The 21428-nt window shown below is 33.5% G+C and overlaps 1 protein-coding gene across 4 annotated transcripts in view; it reads left to right on the top strand.

Annotated features, from left to right (window-relative positions):
• The window catches only part of Faf1 (Fas associated factor 1), a 459740-nt gene that overhangs the window by 361834 nt on the left and 76478 nt on the right, over positions 1-21428 (top strand). For all 4 annotated transcript variants that reach the window (XM_063236491.1, XM_063236490.1, XM_063236492.1 and 1 more), the window contains 2 exons: positions 1388-1524; positions 6277-6365. In XM_063236491.1, the coding sequence (XP_063092561.1) occupies positions 1388-1524; positions 6277-6365 (226 nt within the window). The remainder of the gene's footprint in view (positions 1-1387; positions 1525-6276; positions 6366-21428) is intronic.

Here is a 21428-nt window from a genome sequence, read left to right as displayed (position 1 = left end):
AGCACTTTTTATCCCATAATAGTTATGGAATGTGAAGATTTGAATTTTCATGGGAGCACTGATATTTCATGGCTGACAATGGATTTCTTAAGGCTTTGTCATTTCAAATTGCCTTGAGGTCTGGTTATTGCTGCTCTAAATGTGTATATGAACCTGCCTCCCGATGAACTTAGTGCAGTGGCGCTAACTTGTCTTGACACTCTTGCTGACAGGTCTGGTAGCCCTTAACAAGATCTCCTTTCTGTAGCCACAACTCAGGGTATTAAGGAGTCTGCCTAACTTGAGCTGAATTTCCATAGACAAAAAATATATTGGCTTTAAAAATTAAGAGGTTTGATTCTGTTTTGAATTTGGATATCAAATGAATCTGAGCACATGACATTTTAATGCCGTTTGTCTTTTCAAATAGATTTACCTTCTAATGCATGTGACAACAGGACTTTGCTCATCAACTAGAACATACATTTCAGAGGAGTTGTTACCTAAAATATTATCATAAGGCATAAGAAAACACACGATTTAAGTTGCCTTTCATGAACATAATTAAGAATTAATAAGCCAGTACCAGTGGCTAGTCCCTAGAATTTCCACTGTTTTGCCTTTTGTGACCTGTGTTATTAAAAGTCCATTATTTTTACAGACTTTATTAAATTGGATCTTATTAAAGCATTCTATATTTGCATTTGGTCTTTCATAATTCATTATTATTATGACATTTACTTTTTACCATCAGATCCGAAAACATATCATAAGCTACCCTTTTCTCTTGAAAGAAATGCTAATTTCAAACAGTCCTCTAATAGAAGAGAAAAGCTTTATCAGTTTTTTCATTTATTCCAGATCGTGTTAAGAATACTAATGCTAGACTTCAGTATGCTAATATCTCTGAGCTTTTTTTGGTCAAAAGCTTAGAATTATTATTTTTATCTCATACTAAGTACAAAACTAGAAGACCTACTACTACTAAAGAGAACAATTCTAAAGTGAAATTTTTGATTCTAAAGACTTGTGAAAGTGTTTCTAAATTCTGTTTCGTAGACTGATGCTAGTTGATATATCTTTATACCAGAGTATTGTTGTTTGTACTATTTTAAAATTTTTTTTCTCTTGAAATTCACTTGGTTTGTTTTTTTATAGTTTAGGAGGTACAGCTTCAGATATTTAAGACTGAGAATTCCATGCTGTCCAACAGGGTTTATGTATGCTCCATGTTTTCCTATATGATAAGCATTTAAGATTTAATTGAAAACTCAGTATTAGCAAGACTTTATGTATCCTACAAAACAGTGTATAATTTTACATAAGTAATAGTGAGGTTTTGTTGTGGTACCAATAAATTTATGAAACTCTGAAACAGAATTTACTTTGGATTTTTGTCTTATTTTAGGTTTCTAACAATGTGCAATCGACACTTTGGCAGTGTTGTTGTACAAACCATTCGTACTCAAAAAACTGATCAGTTTCCACTCTTCCTGATTATAATGGGAAAGCGATCATCTAATGAAGTGTTAAATGTGATACAAGGTAAAGTACATGTCACAGGGGAATGAAATGTTGTGTATGTGATGTTTACAATTTTAAGCATCAAAGCTGACAGTCTCTATTGATAAATATCTTTGTATGTTAGCATATAGAACATTCCAAAGAAAAATGTCTTCAGGGTGCTGTATAAGATGAAATATGCTGCATAAAAAGTAGAGCAAAATATCTTAATAAAATTACAAGTTCTTGGAATATACTCAATGTAAATGTTTAGAATTGCTAAATTCTCTAAAAATTAGGTCATATAGTTGTCAAATAGGACATTTCTTAATAGTATTTATTTATTACTGTAATGCTGATTAATTGAAAGAAATGCTTATTTTTAATGAAATCTAGTGACTAGATACTGCAAATTGGATTGTTTATAGTGACAACTAGTTTTCCTCACTTGTGTGATTCTTTTGTATAATGCAACTCTGAGGCATGAAGCTACTGGAACCCTATAGATTTAATTGCAGTGTACACATTCTTTAGCCAAAAAACAGGGGACGAAGCTTCTTTGTCTGTTACAAATGCACTCCAAGAATCAGTCTAAAATATTACTGTGTTCATACAGAACTTAAATGAAAGCAGTGTGTCTTCTCTGCCACCAGAAAAAGGCTTTCAAGTGCTTGAAGTGAAACCTGTAGTCTGGAGTACTTCATTTCTGCCCCATTTAAGTCTAGTGGGGCAGGGACACATGTAGATTCCAGTGCCTTTCAAACCCAAATGAAACAAACTTGGCATTTTATATTTTCTCTGTAACCTGTGTTTCATAAGCTGTCTAAAAAGACCTAGGGGGACCAGGCACCAGCATGTGCCTGTAACTGTGGCAATTCAGGAAGCTGAGGCAGGAGGGTCACAAGTTTGAGGCCAGCGTGTGCAACTTACACAGAACTTGTTTCAAAAATAAAAAGGCTGAGCATGTAGCTCAGTGTCAAGAGTGCCTCTGAGTTAGACCCACAGTACCAGAGGATGAGGGAATCTACTGGTGGATCAAATTTACATAGGATAAATAGATAATGAAAATAAAAACTTTTCACCCTAGCTTTCCTTGTCAGAGGCAATATTGCAACAGCTAGTGGTTCTCAAAGTGGGACCATGGATCCTAGAGGTTGCCTAGATATTTTCAGAGGATCTGCAAGGTCAAAATTATTTTCATTTCTGTAATAGGCATTTTTCCTCCTTTTAAAATGTGTTAACATTTGTTCTAATGGCTCAAATGCTGTGGCAAAACTCTTGTCACATTAGCATGATTCGAGACAATGGTAGAAAACTATATTAGTGGATATATTCATCATTGCTGTGTACTTGAAGTTAGAAAAGAAAGAGCCATTTAAGAATGTCCTTGATGGAGCAATACAAATTACTGTTTTATATTTTAACGCTATTGGTGGTTTGTATGACGCAGTGGGCAATAGATCAAGCATTTCTTCTATAGCATCCCAATGTGCACGACTTGTCTCAAAGAACAGCACATAGGCAGTTGCTTGAGCTGATCAATTTTTTCCAAAAAGTATTTTTACTTGAAAATATCACTGACAGGCACACTATGCTTTTGTAGCCTGAGTGGCTGGCAAACATTCTTTATAAAATGAACAAAGTATTCCTGTCACTTACACATAAAAGAACTGATAGTGTTTATTGCTAGTAATAAAACTTGAATTCTCAAGCAAAACTTTATGTCCTCTACAAAAAGATGGATAGCTTAAATACTTTTCTGTTTACCTTAGTTATGATATTAACAAATATGTTTTAATATTGTACAGTGAAATGTGTCAGCATTCAGAAGAAATGCATAACTCACTAACCAGTATTTTCTTTAAAAAAGACCTTGTTCAAAAGGTCTTTAGTTATGATATTAACAAATATGTTTTAATATTGTACAGTGAAATGTGTCAGCATTCAGAAGAAATGCATAACTCACTAACCAGTATTTTCTTAAAAAAAGACCTTGTTCAAAAGGCAATACAACCACACATGATGGCATGTGCCTGTAATCCTAGCTACTCCAGAGGCTGAGGCAACCAGATTTTGAGTTCAAGGCTTCAGCAACATAGTGAGACCATGGCCTCTGTCTCTGTCTCTGTCTCTGTCTCTGTCTCTGTCTCTCTCTCTCTCTCTCTCTCTCTCTCTCTCTCTCTCTCTCATTTATACCAGGAACTGAACTCATGACTTTCCACTTGCCGGGCAGGAACTGTGGCCACTGAGCTATATCCTGGCCTGAGACTATTTCTTTAGGAAAAAAAGTCAATGGATTAATACAACAAAGTCCAAAAACTTTATTGATAAAAGTATTGAATTCACACACATCTACTTGAAGAAACTTCTGCTTGTCTGAATGTAGTTTCCAAAGATACACAATTACCTATTAAAATACTTCCTTTTCCAACTACATATATGGGTGAGGCCAGCTATTTTTCATGAATTTCAAACAATGCAACATATTGTATCTAGTTTAACATAAAAGTGAATATGAAAATATAGTTGTTTTCTATTGAACCAGACACTACAGAGATTTGTGGAAGTATTATATCAGTACCACTCTTCTCACTAATTTTGTCTTTTAGAAAAAGTCATTTTTTTCTGCAAAAATATTTATGTTAACCTGTAACACATTTATACTTCTTTTGGGGGGGGTGGTAGTGGTGGCAGTGGGGCACTGGAAGTTGAAACTTATAGTCTTCACAGTGAGTTATATCCCTAGCCCTTTATTCTTTGAGTTTCCCAGGCAAGGCTTAAACTTGTGATTTTCCTGCCTCATCCTTCCAGAATGCTGGGATTACAACATACACTACCACACCCAGCTATGTATTGCTACTTTTAAATGAATTGATAACTATACATTAAATACTTCATTTTGTAATTTTAGAAATGGTGGCAACTATACTACACATTAACAAAAGTTACTTCAGAGCCTCAAATTTTTAAGACTGTTAAAGGAACCCTGAGATCAAAAAGTTATGAGAACTATTTCAGTAGAATATAATGAGTAAGTTTGTTGTGTACTGTATTCACTGTACCTTTTCTCTATCTTGTATCAGTTAAAGGTTTAGGTATAGAGTACCTACCAGCCCATTTTGGCAGTGAGTCTTCCATTTAAGGCTAACCCATAAGTAAGGAACAGTGGCTTAACCTTGAAAATCAATGGTCACTGTGTAGTCACATGTATAACTATAGTTTTTTCCCAGTAGTGATTCCAGCTTACTCCATAAAGTATTCGTTTCCTATGCTCTGAATCTCAGTCACTGCAGTTTGCAAATGAGATATGGAAATTCAGAGAGTTGCCTGATAAAATCTACATTAACAGTATTCCTAAACCTCATTTGCTATTTGTTATGTGTATTAATAAAAATTACCAGTGGAATTTTGTGTGCTGTGTACTGGACACATCTCTATTCCAAGACCCTAACAGAGGTAGTATTACTTTCATTTTGAAAATACAAAAATTGATTCTTAGCTACAATTTACTCATTCTGTTATTCTTTTATTAAATAAATATCTATTAACCTTGTAAGGTACTAGGCATTTTCTAGGTACTAGAACATATTGCTTATAAGTAGTGGAATTTGGGTTGGAACTCTAACCACAAAACCAGTTCTATTTGCTTAATATCAAAATAATCTTTTTCCTGTACCTGATTTGAGAGAGCAGTGCTGATATGAATAAATTTTCATTTGCTGAACACTAGTAGTGTTCCCTCACCCCATCCCACCAATAATCATAGTTGGAAAACTGAGGAAAGAACCAGAGAAAGATCATGTCATTTAAGCCCTACTCTTGGAAAACACTACCCAGGATATTTGCTATTTATTATTCTATTGGTGATCATTTCACTAATGTGATGCAAAAGACTCCTGGAGAAAATTCTCTTTCTGCCTGTAAGTTTGAGAGAATTTCCTATCTTTATTTATCTTCCTGAGTTGCATTCTTATAAATAACAATGACTTACATGCATTCAGGGAATAGTATGTTTGTCAAACGCCATGAATTTGGATAGGGAATAAATAATATTAACAAAACCAAACATTTAAATAGCCTCTTCAAGTAACCAAAAGAGGAAAATATAAATTAGGGAGTAAAAGAAATTGAATGTTTTCAGAAATTGAATTACTGTTAGTTTACCAGAAAAATTTTAATAGGAGATAATTTATGCAAAAACAGCATTCAGAGGTGGCAAAGAAAACAGGCTTTTGCCTTAGACTTACCGGTTTCAAATTCTAGCCTTACCACTGAGGCAGCTTGATCTTGGCTGAGCAGGTTATTTGAGTTCTTTAAAACTCATTGTCCTTCCCTTAGTTAATTGTTGTATAGCTTAAATGAAATAATATGTAAAGTGCTTAGCCTAATCACTGACATTAAAATAATTAGTAATTGTTTCTGATATTAAGAAGACATTTTCATGACTTAAAAAATTTGAAGTACATGACTTGGAAATTCTTCTCTTTATATTGCTAAAAATCCTTTTCATTAAGATCCTTTACAGCTTTTTTGACATTTCAGCTGCCAATGTGTTACTGCAATTTCAACTGCCAGTGCACCACTTTATTCTTTCTTATTGACCATGTGAAGCAATTCAGTGAAAACATGAAAATATTTTAATTTGATTTTAACATACCAGCTTATAATCTTTAGACTGTAGTTATTGCTTTCTGATTAATTTTATCATTATCTATATTTTAATAACTTAAATACTTTGAGGTTATGTATGAGAATTTTATATATAATAAAGTTTGGTGCTCCCTGTATTGTTAGGTAACACTACAGTGGATGAGCTGATGATGAGACTCATGGCTGCAATGGAGATATTCTCAGCCCAACAACAAGAAGACATAAAGGATGAGGTAAGGCAAAAAGGTCAGGCACACTTTTAACAGGATTTCAGTGAGGTAATTTATTGTAATGATGCATGCCTGTATCATGATTGGTAAGTAAGGATCATGAAGATACATTTCTAGATTAAGCAAAGCCTTACATACCATTGAGGTTATGTTTTAGTCTTTTTGTACTCTCAAGACTCAGTAACTTGCCTAAATTTGTGGAATGCTTACACTTCAGGTGACTCAAGATGGTAACAGGAGGTCAATTTGCAAGAAATGAGTTTGAGGCTGAGGCATGTTTCCAGAAGAAACTACAGTGCAGGATATTTTGTCTACTCTATGGATTTTGTCAGTCAGTTTTAGCTCCAGGCTTAAGAAAAAGTGCTATGTGAAAAGGACTGCTTGACAGACAGACAGACACACAATCTTGGTGGCCTGTCAGTAAGGGTCACTAGAAAATAGTTTCATTTTCTTTCATTACTGTAACGTCTCGCTAGTACTTCCTGTTGACCTAAACTAAGTAAAAACTTGAGGGCAGGAAAACCACTTAGGGCCAAACTGTAGAACATTGATCACGAGGGCCAAATGGAAGGCAACCCAGCCCAGATTAGTATAATTAGTATGATTCTGTTTTCAGATGAGAAAACTGAGGGTCAGAAGTTTAGTGAACTTCACTAAGGTCATATAGCTGGTAAGAGCTATAATAAAAATTTCAAGTAATGAATTATTAGTACTTGATCAATCCAGAAACTTCTGTATTTGAAAAATAGCCTTAAGTAAAATATGGGATACTACCATTTGTTAATTCAAGATGCTAAACTTAGAGATATGATGAAAGTTCTAATATGTTTGCTTTTAATTTTTACAAAATTTCCATAAAACAAGGAGAGTATGATTATAAAAGTTGAATATGAGTTTTTTCAATACAACACATATTAGTTATTGCAAGTACAAAATACGTAGACAGTTTTCATATAACCCTGTACTATTAAACTGTTTTATTTGCTTGTTTCTTTCAGGCTTTCTTTCTTGTAGGCTTTCAGTTCAAGAGTAAGGGTCATATCTTATTCATATTGACAACTCTGTCCCCTAATACTGTACCTAAAGCAAAATCAGTATTCAATTGTTTGTTTAGTGATTGAATAAATTAATGTTTAGAAGACTTTACATGAAATAAGATAACTTGAAGAAACAATATTGCATTGTAATACACAACTTGATGTATCTATACTAACATGAAAATTTGAGTTTTATAACTAGTCTTTAATGATCATTAAGTTCTAATGCTATAAAGATGTTGAGATTATAATTTTTCTTAATGTTTCATTTACTCTGAAGTAAAGGTAACTGAGTAAGTAGTAGAAAGATGTTTATCTGTTATTCCATATTTTTGACATTTTGAAATAACAAAGTACTGTACTTAATTAGGAATTTGTAATGATAGGTGTGTTGCCATTCAAGGTTACATTTATCCTGGAACAGAGGCATTGATTGACAATAATTCACCAAACACATTATTCAACCATTTAAATCTTGAGTCTCATTAGTACCAGATTTACATATTGCCATGTAATAAATAATATTTGCATGGACTTTCTCAGTTCATTCTTTCATCTTAATTTGTGTTTCCAATAATTTATTGTGACTTTAATTCCTTTAATGCTAAGCACAGAATTTAATATGAGGGTTATAGGAAAAATCTAAGGCTTCATATAATTTAAATTTTTATTGAAAATTACAAGAGATAAGGATTTCTCTGTTTTTAAGAGTGTCTTCATGACAGCTATCATTCAGGTTATAAATAAGGTTCCTAATAAAAGCTTTTCTAGGGCTGGGGATTTAGTTCAGTGAAATAAACACCTACTTGGCAAGCACAAGGTTGCGAGTGTGGTCCTCAGTACCAAAAAAAGAAAAGCTTTTCTAAGTTCACTTTTTTGAGAATATACATAGATCATAATGATTTGATATTTATTGAATATGAAGTAAGAAACACTGTCCCTTATAATTATGAACTTGTCTTTATTTTTGAAAAAAATTTACAACTAAAACTTTATGTTAAGTTTATAATTAAAATCAGATTAGTGTGTAGAGGATGATATCCTAGCCCTAAATTTGTTTAAACTTAACTTTGGTTATATCCATGACTTAAGTGATTCTATTCTACTAGTACAACCAGAAAGACCTATATATACTATAAAGCTTTTATTGAATCCAAGATCCTAAAATGTTTGTCTGCTCTGAATCACTCTTCAGTGTTCCCAAATGGACTAACCCTTTTATCATTGATTGCTGTATCTGTAACCAGCTCATATACATTATTTGAGCCTCTATTTCTTACAGAATTGCTTACAACTTTCTTCTTAGACATTTTTATGACTAGTTTCATCTTGCAAAATGTTTATGCATGTGCTGTGTACATATCACAGGGCTGGGACCTCAGGACAACAAAGTATTGGCAAAGAAAGAGTGAAGAAAAAACCAAATATCACTTGCAACAGTAGTTACATTTTAGAATTTTTAAATTTTTATTTATTTGTTTAGAATTTATTTTTGTGTAAAGCTCAGTTGCAAATAATAGGTGCTTTCTAACACATAAAGAAATTAAATGTTTTTCATTTGTACTTTTTTAGCTATAATCTGATTATCAAGAATTTGAAATACTAATTTCCTGTTCTATTTTATTTTATTTGTTTAGTAACTCACATTTGTTTAATTAAAACTCTGTCCTGGATATAAGGATTATGCCCTTCCAGTCTAAACTTTGGTTAACTTATATCTGAGCAGTAGCAATTGTCACATTCAGATGTTAGAAATCAGGGCAGATTTCAAGGGGAATTATATCACTCTCATGTTTTTGATAATTTAAATAATACATTAGCAAAACATGGTCAAAATATAATACAGGGACATTTTAGGCTTGTTGCAGAGGGTTCTAATTTGGAACTTAAAAATAGTACTGCCACACCACAGGAATGGTACGGTTTTTAGCTTGTGGCAGCTTTTGTGTTGTGAAAGGTGATACCTGACTTAGTGGTTTGCTACGTGGAATATGAAAAAAAAAAATTCCCTAAGCTTTGTCTTAATCTTAACTATTTTCAGAATCTGAGCCTGTTCCTCTGCTCAGTTTAAAATCTCACCATTTTCATACCCATTCTCTTTTCATAGCTAACTATGACAAATAGAATACATTCTGACATCTGTTGCTATTTTCTTAACTTCAGGAATAAGTCATCACAACATACACAGAGAGGACCAGGGAGTTAGCTCAGCAGCACAAGCATCTGCCTGACAAGTACCAGGTTGTGAGTTCAGGCCCCAGTACAAAAAAAAAAGAAGATACACAGAGACAAAAACAATCTCTTTGCATAAAACTAAGGCAAAACTTACCAAACAAAACAACCTTTAAAAGGATATTTTATTTGCTATTTGTTTAAAACATCCCCTTCCCCACACCCGTGTCAACACACATACACACGTCATGTCCTAAAGCTAGCCAGATTACTCAATGGAAAGTAATACTATTAGAGGAGTTTTTCATGATATAGTTGTATACAAATTATATATGAGACTTTAAAAAGAGAATTTTGTTTGTTAACACATATGTATAATACATGATGTTTACGCTCCTCATGGGAACTTGATAGAAGTACCATAACCCACATTAATTCCTTTGTTCATACCCTTTTCCTTTGCTCCTTCCCCACTCCATCTATCTCTTGATCCCTTTCTCCAGTGAGCCCCCACTTCCTATTCTTATTAGGTATCTTTTATTTGACTCCTTATTTTTAATCTGGGTTTCTCATATAACAGACAGTGTATTATGTAAGCTTGTGTGTGCAAGGCATTTGTAAACATCAGAATTGTTTTGAAACAGGAAAAACTATAAAAGATCAAGTGATAAATAGTAACTTTAAGAAGAAAGGGCTGATCATGTTAGCTGTTAATGATTAGGGCAATAACTGGATAGCTGAGTATCTCAGAAATGCCTTTTGGTAGGTAGATACTTTCTGCTCAAATAGAACATTTTTGTTCCTCATAGTTAGGTCCAAATCACAACAGATGATAATTGATACAACTTTGATTTGTATATTTAATAAGTATTTTTGGAACTTTTACTAATATAACACAATATGTGAATGTCCAAGTGCACAGATGTGAATAAGATACACAGGGTCTTTGGTGCTACAACCCACAAATTCCAGTTACAGTCTACCAAATGCTCAGATGGATATAGCCCATGGGCTACACCTAACCAAGGTGAGCCAGACATGCTATGTAGGCATTATGACACAATGGTACAAGAACACAAAGAACAGTTCTTGCAGTTTTCCATTGTAAGCTACAAGCAATTAAAGCAAGTAAAAATGAGTGTATTAACAACTATTCTTCAGATGCCTGCTTCATGTCAGAAATAACACAGGTCTCTAGGGCAGTGTTTATCAGTGTGGTTCTTGGAATACCTGACTATCTATCAAGTTTCCTAGGCAGTTAGGTATGAACTAGCAGTGAATCAATTTTGTTCAAATTTATTTTACCTTTGACTGGGCTAGATGACTTTGGCATATGAACTTCCATATCATTTACATTAATGTTAAAAGTTGCATTCATTGTTCTTTTCTTAAATTAGTTAGATTTTAGTTCCTCAAAAGTTAATTATAACACAAACTTTCATAGAAGCATAAAAGTAATAAATAAATATAGCAAGCTAGTATAATATATTTCAAACTATTTCAACATTAAGGTAGACATAATTTAAAGACTCCAGGGCTAGTATTGAAGATACCAAGGTAGTTGACTCTGAATGTGGTGATTTCACAGTTACCATAAATGAAAAGTTGATTAAGTGAATATATGAAAATACATTGTAAGAGTCTGTATACTCTAGTGCTAGTGTTGCTGTTAGTATGTTTTCCATAAAAGCATGACACCATCAAACTTTTTGCTTCATTATTAAGCCCACTGACTTACCTATCTGTTAAATCAGATTTTTTTTTTTCCTGAACAAGAGAGAGATGATCTCTGCCGATCACAACTATCGCCCTCTTCAGCCTGAAGAGGCACATTGGTCATCACACACTATTCCCTCAGGGCAGTTTGGGATACTTCTTCAGAGAAGGGAATGTTATAGGCAACTAAGTTATATGGAAATATTATAGGCAGTCTTTGAAGGAGCCAGTGAAAAAGACAAGATACCTTGTAACTTTTGGGGAGACAGGCACCTCCACTGAGAGCCAGACCTCGAGACAAAAGATGAAACAGATGCACCTACATACTTGGTAAGGATAAACATCAGGGGTTGATATTCTAAATAGGTATCATCACCTTGAGGAAACCAGGAAGAGCCACTAATGCAACCCCTTACCCAAAAAGCCCCTATTCTGTATTCATGCCTGCTTGCTGTGTGACTCCCTTCCCCATTTGATCCCAATTTGATTAATTTTACCTAAGCAGTTATACTCATAATCTTTTTGATTGACCATAGTTTTGTCCCACTTCATGCCCACCTTGCGATTTCCCATTTTTCTCCACCTTGGACCCACCTCACCTCATGAATTTGCTTTATAAAAATCCCTAAAAAGACAGGATCTTTGGCAACCCACTTGGTACCTGTTCTCTCTCTCTGGAACAGAAGCTTTGTTTTCCCCAATAAATATACTCTGTTCTTGAAAAAGAGAGAAAGAGAGGAGAGAAAAAAGTGATACCACTATCACCCTTAAAAATACCTTACAGCTAAAAGCAGAGAAGAAACAAACAGAAGAGAAACTGTTTTTCAGTGTGCTTCAAGTAGTCTAAAAATTGTACTCCATCAAATTGGAGAATCTTGAAAAATGGACAAGTTTCTAAACACATAAGAGATACCAAAATTCTGAACAGTCCAACAATAATGAAATTGAGACAGTAATGAAAAAAACCTACCAACTAAGAAAATCTCAGTTCCTCATGCATTCACTGCTGAATTCTATGAGACCCTCTGGGAGGTGTTACCAACAATACTTCTCAAACTCTTTAATGAAATTGAACAAAAGAGAAGGAATACTTCCAAATTCATTCCTGGAGGCCTGCATTGCACTATTTCCAAAACAGTAAAGGACCCATCTAAAAAAACTATAGGTCAAATTCTTCAGTGAACACAGACAAATAAATGCAACAAATCATCAAAAGATCGTAACCAAGTAAGTTTTATCTCAGTGATACAATGATGATTCTGCATGCACAAATCAGGAAATATATTACATCATGTAACGGAAACAAGGACAAAAATCCTATGATCATCTCAGTAGATACAGAAAAAGTTTTTGATAAAATCTCACATCTATTTATGATTTAAAAATCAAAAGCCTGAAAAAATAGGTATAGAAAGACTACCTCAATCTATTAAAGCCATTTATGACAGACTTGACAGCAAATATTAAATGTGAAAAAACTGAAAGCTTTCTCTAAAATCAGAAAGGTTGTCCACTATCACTACTCCTGTTCACTGTAGTACTAGAAACATTAGCCAGAGCAGTCAGGCAAGAAAAAAATCAGTCAGTCAATAAATGGGCTATGTATAATAAAATAAGAAATCAAATTACCATTATTCACAGATGACATGATCTTTTACATAGCAGAACTAAAATGTTCCACAAAAGGCTTCTAGAATTATTAACTACATTCAGCAATATAGCAGGATATAAAATCAATACACAAAAATAAATCACATTCTTGTAGACCAATAATGAACTCACTGAGAAAAAAATAGGAAAATAATGCCATTTTCAATATCATCATGAAAAATTAAATACTTAGGAATTAACTTAACCAAGAAAGTAAAAGACTTCTACAACAAAAACTAGAATTTTGAAAAAAACAAAATCAAAGAGGACATCAAAAAACAGAAAGATATCCCCTGTTCCTGGATAGACAAAACTAACATTGTCAAAATGTCTACACTCTCAAAACTGATATATAGAGTATTTGCAATCCCAGTCAAAATACCAACAGCATTCCCCACAGAAACAAGAACAACAATCCTAAAATTTATATGATGACACAGAACTGCAAAAATAATCCTGGTAACAACAGCAAAGCAGGAGGCATCACAATCGTGAATTTCAAATTCTATCACAAAACTACAGTGATTAAAAACAGCATTGCACTTGCCCAAACAAACAAACAAAAAATATGTGGTTCAGTGGAACAGAAGAGAGGATGATGCAGAAAAAACCCCAGACATGTTTGGCTACCTGATTTTTGACAAAGGGGCCAAATACATACACTGAAGGACAGATACTCTTTTTAGCAAATTGTTCTGAAGAAATTGGAATTATGTCAAATTAAGAAACTTCTAAATAGCAAACAGCAAAGGAAACAACAAATAGCGTGAAAAAATATCCAACAGAAAGGGGAAAGATTTTTGCCAGCAACACATCAGAGGACTAATACCTAGTATATGTAAAGAATTCTTACAGCTCTCAGTAATTTCGTTACTGAGCTGTAATTGCGAAAATAAAAAATTGTGCACAAAATCTTAACAAACGTTTCTTTAATGAAGATAAATAAGCACATGAAAAGATACTCAACCTCATTAGTCATCAAGCAAATACAAATGAAAACTATAAGATACCACTTTATATACTTGTTATGGTAAGTAGAATAAAAACCTCAGTAAATATTGAAAGGATATGGAGAAATCTGAATCCTCAGTGATTACTAGTAGAAATGTAAAATAGTACAAGAGCTTTGAAAAGCAGTCTAATAGTAGAAGCCCCTAACTGATAAAATATATATAGTGCTATCATATGATCCCACCATTGTACTTCCAGTTGTATAACTAAGAGAAATGGGATCAATTAGATACTGCAAACATGTATAAAAAAACTAAAAGGAGATGGGTAGAGATGGGAGGAAGAAGGGAATAAGGATGAAAAAAGAAATTAAAATGTGTTATGTGCAAGTGCCAGCCTCCCAACAGAATGTAAACATTGTGTACTACACACATGTACTAATAAACTAAAATTAAGAAAACAGTAGTATAGCAGTTGCTTAGTGATGTGGGGGGTGGCAGTGAGTGAGTTGGGAGAATAAGAGGATTAATAGCCTAAGGTGCATATGTTTATTTTTTAGTTGATGTACTTTAAAACTGACTATGATGATGGTAGCATATATCTGTGAATATATTAAAGAATATTGAGATACATGATTTAAATGCATTAATAGTGTGGTATGTGAATTTCATCTTAATAAAGGTGTTTTTTTAAAAAAAACTGTAAATTCATCTGGACCTAGTGGTGCACACATGTAATCCCAGAAGGATCATCTATCTCAAGCTCAAGGCCAGCCTGAGACACTTAGTGAGTTCAAGGCCAGCCTGAACTATTTAGCCAGACCTGTTTAAAAAAAATTAATGCATACATACTCTAAGTTCAGTAGGGTTTCTGTAGGAATGTCATAGTTATTTAAATAAAAGATTGTACCTTAATGTCAATCCACCCACATTACTTTAGTAAAATGAATAACTAGTAATTAATATGTCCCTCAAATCATAAAATGATATAGACAGAATTAATGAAAATTGCTTATATATTAGGCAGATTCTTTAAATACTTTTTATGAAAAATAAAACAATTTCATAACAATAAGAGAATAATAATAGTTAATACACTGTGTACCTTCAAAATAATTACTCAGAAGAAAGATCCTCTCTTACAAAGAAGAAACAAGCTCACGCATAGTAGAGTTTCCAGGAATGTAGAGCTATGAAGTCTGGGGAATTACTGTTTAATGGGGCAGAATTACTTTTGGGCATTGAAAAAAGTCAGATGATAGGGCTGGGGATTTAGCTCAGCGGCATAAGCACCTGCCTTGCAAGCAGGCAGTCATGAGTTCAATCCCTGGTACCGATAAAAAAAAAAACATAAGGAATACATGGAGTTTCAAATCTAGGTGCCCCCTCCAAACTCCAAAACAATGAAAGTGAAAAAAGAAAAAAGTACACATAGTATTGAGCCCCTTTGAATGAAGCGAAGTAAGAGACCATGTGGCCTGACAATTTCAGTTGTTAGTTCCAGTGACAGCGCAAGCTGAATTTTACTGGGAACTGACATAAAGTGGAAAGCACTCAGGCTGTGCCCTTATGATTTTGAATCTTGAGCAGTGTATTCTTCATCAAATTCCAAACTTTTACCTATTAGGGAAGCAAGAATGTCAGGAAAAGTACCTTAAAGAAGGGACTAAGCGTAATCTAGGTTTAGCAGCTCATGCCTGCAATCCCATCTACTTCTGCTGAGGCAGAAGGATCACAAGGTTGAGGCCAGTCTGGCAACTTAACAAGGTCCTGTCTCATATTTCTTTAAAAGGGGAGTGTAGCTTCACACTAGAGTTTGCTAGTATTCAAGAGCCATCTCAGTACTGCAAAAAATAAAAAAGGCACGGGAGAGCGGCTAAGCCTCTTTTAAGTATCTGCTGTGGCAGGCATAGTTTCTTAAGTAAAAATCTCTGCTACCTTCAATGAGAATTCCAACAGATAATTGTTGCCCCCATTTTATTGAGAAGCAAACTTAGGTTTATAGAGGTTAAGTCACAGCTGTCAAAAATTGCACAGCTATGTCAAAGTCAGAGTACACACTTATTTGCTTCATGATTGCCTTATAACGCTGAGGTGCAATGATATTGAAGAATCAGGGGATAAACTGAATCATTGTTCTAACCAAGATTAGATAGTCAAGATGGACTCACTTATAGAGTAGATTAGACAGTCCTAGATTCCTAAATATCATATTTCCTTGAGTAGAATAAGAAATTTTGTCATAGCTGTCTAGTTATGTGCATGAAATAATGCTTATTGTTAAAAATACATATATACACACCCTCTTTGTTTACATTTGTTGCTCTTATAATACTTGCTGATGGACCAGTTCATCCCAGCCTGACACCTCAGAGAAGTTAATAATTGTCAAAGATGAAACTAATGTGAAGAGATTTGTGACTCAACATTGGCATTACAACTCAACACACCTGTTCAGAGCCAGCCATGCACATTTTTCCTTTTTGCCGGAGGTGGAGACTTCTTTGTGGATTACAGTAACAGTTTTTGACAGGCTTAGACTGGGTGGAGCTGCCATGTAAGGGCAGGACACAATTGATGATATCTCAGTAATGCATTCTTTCTTGATTTGGGCTGTCGCAAATTTTTACTGTAAAAGCATTCACTGTTAAATGGCTAGCCCAACCTGTCTGTTGTTTGTTTTTATTAACAGTAAGGCCTACCAAAGTATATTTACTTTTCCAGTTATGAAATAGTGACTGACTTGGGATTGATATATCTAGTTATTATAATTTCTCTTACATACCAGTGTTTAAAACTAGCTATCTTAGTAGTCTCCGAATAAAAATTAAAATCTACTTCTAAAATCTTGTCTCTTGATTATTGAGACCCTCTTAATGTTATGAACCTGGCAGATAGCAAGTTTATATTTAGAAAGACATTTTCTTTATGTGTAAATCCTTTAAAAAGGAAAGAACAACTGGGCTAGGGGAAAAGAGAAAAAAAGCAAAAATTATATGTGTATAAGCATACATATATGTGTGTATGTATATAACTACAAGATGGATAACTATACTATTAATCTCTGTTCATCAAAAAGAACAGTTTGCATTTTCATTGTTTGATTATTTGATCATTTTTTCCATGCCTAAGTCTTATAATCTGAACAACTACTTTGAAGATAACAGTGTGCAACGTACTAACTACTGTTGATTTCCTATTATTTAATTTTGAAATTCTATAAATTTTTTTTGCTTTTAAAATTAAAAAAGAAATTTTAAAAAGTCAAATGGAGTTAAAAATTTTATTAAAATCAAGAAACTATTCTCATCTTAAATATTATTTGTGAACCTATATCCCTTCCTTTGGAGACATTCATGAATTTTCTTCCCCATGAGAACTTAAATGACCTCATTTATGAGAAGGAATTTGGAGGCTGAAAGTGCACTTTAATGTGTATTCTGTCTTTACCTTGGATTTATGTTCTACCAAATTGAGGGACTACCACTGGTTATTTCTAGGGAAAAAGTGATCACATAAAAAAAATGTGATCTTATCATAAAAATGATGATTATGTGAAGTTATGCATGTGTTATTTAGCTCAATTTGGCCATTTTACAATGCATGCATATTTCAAACTGTTTGCATGATTAATACATATAATTTTTGTTAATGATTAATTTTTTAAAATAGTTTGAGGGACAGCTCTATGCTTTAAGGAATTTACCATCTAAAGTTAGAGAGCCAAGGCATACCCTTATTAAAATATCCTTAGATTTTGCCATATACCTAGAGTTCAAAAGAAGCAATCTTTCTTGTTAGAAAAACCTCTCTAAAGAGACACAGTGTGATGCTAGAAAAGAAACAGTACACACACAAAGATAAGCAAAGGTATTACAGTGTGAGGAAAGCTAGGCAGAGAGAGAGAGATTGAGAGAGAGAAGAAGTCAGGTTGGTACAATTTATGGGAAATCAAATAGGTATATGGAACAATAGCAAAACAAGAAATTCAGTTACCTTTTGTTAGGATTTCTAGTGAGTCCCCTTTATCTCTAAAAACTTTTCTTTGATTTTTATGCCTCTTAAAAGAGATCTTGAAAATTCTCTTGCATTTTTTTTCAGTTGCAAGTTTGCCTTGACTTCCATTAACTATCCAATTAACTATGAAATGTGATCAAAATACATAGTGAATATTTAAGTCTAAAAATTTTATTACAGCAAAAGATATATTGCCATTAATTCTCTTCAAGGTGCTCCCTGTCACTTCAAACATACTTATCTCTTTGTTTTTGCCACCTTCTGAAGCAATTCTGGAATTTTCTTTTCTGAGTGTTTTTAGTTTCTGTATCCTGGCTTCCTGATGTCCTGAATCAATTCATTTACTTTTCATACTCATGTTGACTTCAGGGAAGAGCCAGACATTGCAGGGTATCAGATCCAGCAAATAAGATAGTTGGGGGCACACTGTCATGTTTTAGTGTTGTAAATCACTAATCAGTTAGATATGATTGGAAAATATGGTATATGTTTAAATTTTTAAAAATTTTTATCACAATAAAAGACACATTGCTATCAGTCCCTCTCAGAATACTCCTCCTCAGCACAAACACACTCATCCCATTGTTCTTGGTAGTGTCTTTTACCATAATGAGTTTTTAAAAATTTAAATGTTTTCTGTATTTTTTGATCATCCCTTGTATCATTCCAGGAAACATGTACTTGCAGTATAGTAGAAAAACATAGAAATCTCAGTATTAAGTACAAAAGTGAAACAAGGAGGACTTTTAGAGACTGAAACATTTAAGTCTTAAAGAATGATATGTAGATTTTCTGCAGGTAAACCTTCATTACTTTCTTTTGGCTACTTAACATGTATCTTTGTTAAGGACCTGCTATATGTCTGCATTGTACTCAACACTAATAGATATAAAGGTGGCACAGTCCTGTAGATGTTTAATGACATGCAAATGAAGAAATGTAGTCTGATGATGTAGTTTCTGTGATCAAGTTGTATGAAGGGTAGAGAAATATCTTCTAGAAGAAAGAAGGGTGCTTTTCTAGTAAATAGCTACATTGGAAGAATACACTATCAGCCAAAACATACGTATTGTAATTGAGAGATACTTGTTAAGCAGCAGTATCCTAATTTCAGCTTACTTATTTCACTTCAGCAGCATCCATATAAATATCATTTCCTGTCATATACATCATTGCTGACTATTTTTTACCATAAAGCCCAGAGTTAAGGCTAAAAAGAAGTGATTCAGTAATACTCTTCCATACTTCTAAATATCTTATGTAGTGAAGATCTTTTTGTTTTTTTAATTCTCAGCTGCTCACTGATTTTCTAAAAATTTTTATTAGGACGTGTTTGTTATACATAATCATTACATTTATTGTGAGGAGTCAGTACATGTACATAACCTATCTTCTTTCTACATTCCCCTACCCTCATCCCTTCTCCCACCTTCCACTATCCCTAGGTCCTTTACCCATCTGTAAAAGATCTGTCTCCATGTTTCTTATTGATCCTTTATTTTGCTTTAGGTCTTATTGATCCTTTATTTATACTTTAGGTTTCTCATATAAGATGTGATAGTTAAATCTGACTGATTTATTTCACTTAACATTGTGTCTAATTTGTTTCACCTAACATTATGGTCTCAAGGTGCATCCATTTTCCTATAATGACTCAAATTTATCTTTTATAGCAAAGTATTATTCCATTGTATAAAAATACCACAATATGTGCATCTACTAATCTGTTGATGAACATATAGGCCATTTTTAAGACTCAGTTATTATGAATTATGCTGTTATAAGCCTTGGTATATATCACTATATCACTGTAATATAAAGTCTTTAACTTTCAGGAACATATCTAGAAGATAGATCGCTAAGTTAAATGGAATTTCTATTTTTAAGGGTTTTTTTTTTTTTTTTTGAGGAATCTCCACACTGATTTCCATAGTGGTAATGCTAGTTTACATTCCCACCAATGATGTGAAAGGGCTCCTTTTCCCCCACAGCCTCACATTTATTATTATTTGATCTCTTGATAATAAGCATTCTTTCTGGAGTCAGATGGAATCCCAGTGTTGTTTCAATTTTCATTTGTCTAATGGCTAGTGAAGATGAACATTTTTTTTCTTGTATTTATTGGTCATTTGTATTTCTGAGGAGTGTCAGTTGCCCATTTTTTGACTGGGTCTTTTATTTGGGAGGTTCTAATTTTCTTGAGTTCTTTGTGTATTCCAGACATTGGTCCTCTGTTCAAAATGCTACCAAAGGCATTTTCCTATTCTCTAAGATGTCTTTTTACTTTGCTGATTGTTTCCTTTGCTGCCCAGCTTGTTAATGTGATATAATCCCATTTGTTTATCCTTGATGTTATTTCTTTTGCAATTTGTGGTTCTGTTCCGAAAGTTTTTGTGGAATTCAGAGGCGAATCCATTGAGTTATTGGCTTTTCTTGGTAGGTTTTTTTTTAAAATTGTTTTAATTTCATTGCTTGTTGTTGAATTAGTCTGTGTTTTTATATCTCCTTGGTCCAGTTTTGATAATTTATATGGATCTGAAAATCTACTCATTTCTTCTGGATTCTGCAATTTATTGGAGTACAGCTTTTCAAAGTAATTGCTAATAATCTTATAGGAGTCAATAACCATACCACCCTGATTGTGCTCGATCTCATCTGATCTAGGAAGCTAAGCAGGGTCAGGCCTGGTTAATACTTGAATGGGATACTAATAGTCTTAGGGGTTTCAATGGTGTCTGTTGTGATTTTACCTGTTCTCTTTCTAATTTCATGGGTTTAGGTGTTTTCGTTCTTCTTAGTAAGTTTTCCAATGGTTTGTCTGTTTTGTTTATTCTTTCAGAGAACCAGCTCTTTGATTCATTGATTCTTTGTAGTTAAAAAAGTTTGGGTTTCATTAATTTCTGTTCTGATCTTTGACTTTCCCCCTTGTACTACCATTGAACTTGGACTGTTATTATTATTATTAATCTTGAATCACATCATTAGGTTACTTATTTGAATCACTCTGTTTTTCTGTTTTTAACAGTAGTTACTTCACTATGCCCCATTAGTTTTGGTATGGTATGTTTTACTGGCATTGTCATTTGATTCTAGGAATTTTTCATTTCTTCCTTGCTTTCTTCTGTGGTCTATTGAATGTTTGAGATTGTGTAATTTAATGTCCATTTACTCATAAAATTTCTGTCATTTCTTTTGTGGCTAATCTCTAGTTTCAGTATGCTATGATTTGATAGAATACATGGGGTGGTTTTGATTCTTTTGTATTTCTTTAAGCATAAAGTATGGACTGTAGGTGGACTATTTTGGAGAAGGTACACTATTGCAAACAATGTGTATTTTGTCGTAGTAGGGTAAAACACTGTAGATATTTATCAAGTTCATTTTAGGTACAGGTCACTGATATTTCTTTGTTAACTTTTTTGTTTAGTCAATCTATTTATGCAAGTGGGGTACTGAGGTCCCCAACTATTTTGTAGGTATTTGAGTTTTTATGTCTAATAGTGTTTGTTTTATGGAGTGAAGTG

Source organism: Cavia porcellus, unplaced genomic scaffold (assembly GCF_034190915.1).
Source record: "Cavia porcellus strain 051 isolate PalLab524CR breed Dunkin Hartley unplaced genomic scaffold, mCavPor4.1 scaffold_25, whole genome shotgun sequence".
NCBI lineage: Eukaryota > Metazoa > Chordata > Mammalia > Rodentia > Caviidae > Cavia > Cavia porcellus.
This window is presented reverse-complemented; position numbering and strand designations above follow the sequence as displayed.